Here is a 6,388-nt window from a genome sequence, read left to right as displayed (position 1 = left end):
ATAACCAACTCAATGGAATGTAACAAGAACAACGACAAAATTGCTATTATGAGTCCTGGTGTGGTGCTGCAGGATATTGCGCTGAATTGCAAGGTCAGTTTGAGCTGTAAGGTTGGTGGTTCAAACCCACCAACTGCTTCTCAGAAACCCTACACAAGTTCACTATGAATCAGAACTGACTCAATGGCACTTAGCAACAACAACATTGTTTTTATAAAGTTGCTTATTAATATTAAAATATTTACTAATATTTTTGATTTTTTCAGTAAGGATACAAAGTTCTATAATTCTACCAGTTTATAATTTGAATTTCTTGAGTTTTCTGAATATGTAGGGATGACCTCAGTGTAATAAAGTTTAGCCAAATTCATCAGTTGTAAGGTCAGCCGTTCAATCCCACCAACCGCTCCTTGGAAACTCCATACAGGGTCACTAAGAGTCAAAACTGACTCGCCGGCACATAACAACAGCAGCGACAATAACAAAGGTACCATAAATTTTAAGATATGCCATTATTTTTATAGTACTAGCTAAAAGCTCTGGTAGCATAGTGGTTAGGAATTGGGCTGCTAATCTCATGGTCTGCAGTTTGAAACCACCAGCTGTTCTGCTGGAGAAAGATTAAGTTTTCTGCTCCCGTGAAGATTAAGAGCCTCGGAAATCCTGTACAAGGTCGCTATGAGTTGGAACCGACTCTATGGCACAGAACAACAACAACTAAAAGAAATGTTGTCAATTAAATTATGAATGATGCCAGATGCTAGTTTATGATGACAGAAATTCACTTCAAAAAGTAAATGTGAAGAAAATAAGACTTTATAATCTCTCTTCATTTTTATACGTTGCTAGGTTCCAAAAACCAGGTTGTTAATGTTAAAATCAGTATCACGTAAAAATGGAAGATGACCACATCAGATCCACAAAATGAAGGATAACTCTATCATTACATAATTACCAAATTACAGCATTTACATAACTGCCAAGCTACTGAGAATCATGAGTCATTCAAGCTGACACACGTTATCTGTCATAACCAATATTACTCTCACTTTGCTACTTAGTGTTTGTTATTGTTGTAACGTTACACTATCAGTGTGAATAGGCAAATTGTAGACTTTTTACTATTGTTAAAAATGCAAAATGTCAAATAACGAAATAGTCATTGCATGTGGAGTTGGTGATTCTCATGCTTATAGTGATTAGTTTTCTCTCCTTTTTTTGTATTTCCACTGAAATATTGGATATTTATTTTCATTTATTATTTATTCACATACATTGCGATGGGATTTATCTGCACTGTTGGACTTTTGAAAGAATTGCTTTTTAAATTTCTTTTATTTATGTAATTGATGTTATTTTCTACCTTTAGTGTGCTACCGTTTCCACTTTTATTTTTTATTTCCTTTCATATTTTTAGAATAAGTTGCTCTCTTTTGTTCTAGTTAACATTTGTGTAAATAATAAATGCATTTAAGATACTAGAAATCCCTCTGAGTATAGCTTTTTATCAGTGCTGTGAATAGTTCAAATATACTTGGTTTTTATATACAGTGTCCTTAGTGGGCTTAGGAAACTCATGTATGCAATGCATTGCATTTTTTGAATTGCAATTAGTTAGAAATAAGTAATTTCCAATGAATTATAATGCTGTCATTTTTCAACTTTTTATACCTCCCAAATAATAGCCTTTATCTATATAAGAGAAATTCATTCCAAATAGTGGCATTTCATGTACTAGGTACATAGAAAAACACAACTCCTCAAAAATGTTTTATTTTACAGAGAAAAATAGGAGACAAACTTTATCATACTTACTCTTCTGTTGTTGCTATTGTTGTGAAGTGCCATGGAGTTGGTTCCCACTCATAGTGACCCTGTAAGGATTCCAGAGGAACAGCTGGTGAATTTGAGCCGCCACCGACCTTACAGTTCAATGTGTATCCTATTGCAAGCACCCCACCAGGACGCCAATCATCTATTAGTAAATCAGAATTTCTGTTGGATGTTTAAATATAACTATTAAAGTACAAGGTTGAAAGTGATATTTTTATAATGACATTCATGTCTTTACACTCTTTGGCAGGTCTAAAAATACATAGAGCTCCTAGAAATGTTCATCCCCAGCAAATTGGGCAAACTGACTACCTCACAACATTTTTTGAGTAATAAAATTTGGCAAAAACAAATAAGTAACAAAGGTTTCAAGGGGGAACCATGTCCTTGAAGATAGGAGAATAGATAAGACGGTAGTACCAGCCTTAATAACAACAAACCAAACACGTGGAAGGATAATAAGTATCTTCTAAAAATTTCATAAATAGGAGACAAACTTTATCTTAATTTAAAAATCAAAACACAAATTTTTTACATCTGCTAAAACATTCAGAATATTTTACATAGTTATTATATGATCAGAATTTTTGGTAGATTATTTATTATCATTGGACAATTTTACTCAAATCCACAAAATGAAAAGTCTATCCAGTTATATGACTATAAGGCTTCTGTTTACATTACAGACCTTGTACTTCCAAGTTTTGATATCTTCAACTACATCCACTATATTATAGCTATTATTCATTAAGGCATAAATACTTACAACTGCATCTTTTAATTGAATATAAAAATGTTTTCACATATTTAAATACATCTTATTACATAATACAACTTCAAGTTGCAACTACTTTTAAATTATTAACAGTTATTTCCCTTTCATTTGACAAATGCCTGAATTAAATGTGCAATGTGTTTCATTTTTCATAGTTGTCAACCATTCTATCAAAAGCATATTCATACTAATTTTCTGCATAGATGTGTGAACAATTTTTACAAGTTAAATTTCTATATAAAATGTTATTTCATATTTACAATTTTTGTATAATGTCATAAAAGACACATAAAATTAAGTCAGACATTTGCTAATTAATTCACTAGTAAATAGTTTATTTTCAAGTCTATTCATATTTTGTTTTTTAAAATTTGTTTTAAATATGTATTTAAAATTTTTAAGTTGTTGAAAGTTACATTAATGATTTGGGGAATATAGTTCATGACTATACAAATAAATCTATACATTTTTCCAAAAAATCATTTTTTTCCCTTGGTTGTGAGCAATGCAAGTCTTTTGATTGTGTCCTGGAATGCCTTTTTAACTTGGTTGTTCCTCAGGGTATAAATAAATGGGTTCAAGGTAGGAGAAATAGAAGAAACCAGCAGTGAAACCACTTTATTAACAGTTATTTCTTCTTTTGCTGTAGGATTCATGTAGATAAAAATACAGGTGCCATAGGTGATGGAAACCACAATCATGTGGGATGAACAGGTTGAAAAGGCTTTTTTCCTTTGCTGAGCAGAGGGGAATCTGAATATGGTTCTGATGATACTCCCATATGACAGAACTACACAAGTAAGAGTAATATTTAGGGTCAACACAGCACAGATGATAATTGTCTTTTCCATGAACCATGTATCTGAGCATGAGATTTCCATGATGGGAAATGCATCACAGCCAAAATGGTTAAGTGTGTTAGAGTCACAAAATTCCAGATATAAGCCTAGACTAAGTGGTGGAATGATTACACATAAACCAGACATCCAACAACAGCTAATAAGAATCCTACAGACTCTACTGCTCATGATGGTCACATAATGCAAGGGCTTGCAGATGGCCACGTAGCGGTCATAGGACATGGCAGCCAAGAGGAAAAATTCTGTTACTCCACAGAGGTCAGTAAAAAATACCTGGATGACACAAGCATTATAGGTAATGACCTTGTCACCTGTTGCTATGTTATACAAATATCTAGGAATACAAGCTGAAGTGAATGAGATCTCTAAAAAGGAAAAATTCTTTAAGAAAAAGTACATAGGTGTTTTCAGGTGAGAATCCACAATGGTGAGTGTGATAATGGTCAGATTCCCAGTTATACTCAGCGTGTAGGTGAGAAAGAGAAAGACAAAAATCAGAACCTGCAGCTGAGGGTCATCAGTCAGTCCCAGCAGAATGAATGTTGTAACTGTTCTGTTTCGCATCGCTGACTTCTGACTTCTGTGCAATTTGTATGTGATATTCCGAGAGATTTCCTCATAGATTCCTTTAAATATTCAAAAATTCAACATTATCAGACCTTTCTTCTTCATTATTTTTAATGGCGTTTCCCCTCCCCCCCATTCTCTGCTTAATATTTTCCAATGTGACTAAAATAGATTGCTGTTAAAGTATAATTTTGATTTTGATGCTCAATAATTCTTCCCTATTCACATACTTAATTACAAAATTTCACCATTGTTTCATTTCTTTTCTTGACATTTAGGTGTTTCTTTTCTTTCCTTTCTTTCTCTTTTAGCAGCGCTAATACATTGGTAACACAGTGGTTACGAACCAGACTGCTAATCCTACAGTCAGCAGTTCGAAATTACCAGCTGTTCCGTGGGACAAAGATGAGGTTCTCTGGTCCCGTAAAGATTTACAACCTTGGAAATTCTGTACAGGGTCGTTATGAGTTGGAACTGACTCCACAGCACATAACAATAACAACAACAGTATAACATAACATAATTGATCTTACTTTAACTTAGGATAAGCACTGGACTGCAAACTGCAAGGTCAGAAGTTCAAACCCACAAGACTCCCTCATAAACTCCATTGAGGGTCACTTAAAGGCACTTAACAACAACATGAATACTTAAAGGCACTTAACAACAACAACAACAACACTTAAAGGCACTTAACAACAACATCAACAAACATACAGACTTTAAGGGACCTGGTGGCATAGTAGGTTAAGTGTTGGGTTGCAAGGTGGGCTGTTCAAATCCACCACCTGCTCATAGGGAGAAAGATGAGGCTTTCAGCTCCTGTAAAGATATAGTTTCTGAAACCCTAAGGTCAGTTTTCTCTGAACTATAAGGATGTTGGATTATTGCTGTAGGAAAAGTACAGACTGTAAAACTCAAGGCCAACATTCAAAAGCACCAGCTTGTCTTCAGAAACCCAATAGAGTCCCTATAAGTCAGAACTGACTGATGGCACTCCGCAACAATAGGGTTGTTAGGAGCCCTAGTGGAGCACTGGATAAGTACTGGACTGCTAACTGCAAGGTTGGCAATTCAAACTCACTATCCTCTTCTCAAAAATCCTATGCAGGATCCCTATGGGTTGGAACTGACTTTTAACTAAAACAACATAGAGTTGCTATGAGTCAGAATTAATGTGATGGCAGTGAGTTTCTAGTTGGATATAGATTTAGAGCACAAAGCCCTGGTACTGTAGTGGGTTATGAGTTGGGTTGCTAACCACAAAGTCAGCAGTTCAACTCTACCCTTACTTCTTGGGAGGAAAATGAAGCCTTTTCCTCTAATAAAGGTGTACAGCCTTGGACCCCCAATACAGGGACATGATGAGTAGAAAACTACGGTATGATGCACAACCATTCCAACCACTAGACTTTAAAGCAGAACTTGAAACATGTGTTCCAAAACAAGATTTGTGCTTGTTGCTTTCTTTTTAGGAAAAGTTTGTGTTCTTCATTTATTCTTCTCTGCACAATCTCTTTTACTTTTAATTTTGTGCATACATTGTCTTTACTGACTTTGTGCATTGCATTTGATACTGGTGTTAAGTCATCATATGGCCTTCCTTCCTGATTTTCTTGTCAAAATAATGTTTTATTTCAACTTTTCTACCTTTCCTAATAATAATTAGGTTATTGAATCTAGAAGACAAAACACTTCAGATTTTTTATTTTTGTTAAGTTGTCCCACAAAATATTTTCTCAAGTTTTAAATATTAATTATACTGCAGAGACTCAAATGTTTTCAATATACAATCAGTATCTCAAAATTTTCTTACACCAAAGCTTAAAAACACTTTGACTTTGGGTACCCAGTTACTTTTATTTGGATATTCAAGTTTTATAAGCAGTTTCACTTTGTTCTTTAAGCCACTGTGTTTTCTTACCTAGGTGAGGCAGAGTTGGCTGTGTTTTATTCTCCCAGCTCACAGTTACAAGACAGAGAAGAAGAATGATGAAGGCCATGGTTTACCTGATAGCTATAAACTTCTTGGTAAAGTTGATCTTTCATATAACAATTATCAACTATTTGGAAGAGGTAAATATTTTTTGCAAAATAGATAATACCATCCATCTTTTTTTTCCTAATCTGTCAGGTTGCATGCACATTACTATGAAACTTTATTAAGTCCCTTTACACTTTAAACACTGTTCAGTCTTTAAGATATGCCTCTTTCTTTTTGCTAAGATATTATAATTTTTGTATAATAGTAGTTAATAAATTTAAGGAGCTCTGGTAGCGTAGTGGTTACGAATCGGGCTGCGAACCTTAAGGTCAGTGGTTCGAAACTACCAGCCGCTCCGCGGGAGAAAGA

General features: G+C 34.4%; 1 protein-coding gene across 1 annotated transcript; it reads right to left on the bottom strand.

Moving 5' to 3' along the window:
- Positions 1–3,087: 3,087 nt before the first annotated feature.
- On the bottom strand, positions 3,088–4,032 carry LOC102819470 (olfactory receptor 6C2-like). The gene has a single exon (XM_006859573.1). The coding sequence runs from the start codon at positions 4,030–4,032 to the stop codon at positions 3,088–3,090; it is 945 nt and encodes a 314-aa protein (XP_006859635.1).
- Positions 4,033–6,388: the final 2,356 nt, after the last annotated feature.

Source organism: Chrysochloris asiatica, unplaced genomic scaffold (assembly GCF_000296735.1).
Source record: "Chrysochloris asiatica unplaced genomic scaffold, ChrAsi1.0 scaffold00033, whole genome shotgun sequence".
In the NCBI taxonomy this organism is placed as follows: Eukaryota; Metazoa; Chordata; class Mammalia; order Afrosoricida; family Chrysochloridae; genus Chrysochloris; species Chrysochloris asiatica.
This window is presented reverse-complemented; position numbering and strand designations above follow the sequence as displayed.

Bases quoted from the DNA above. Each gene is read 5' to 3' on its own strand.
- LOC102819470 (XM_006859573.1), bottom strand. From the start codon at position 4,032: ATGCGAAACAGAACAGTTACAACATTCATTCTGCTGGGACTGACTGAT.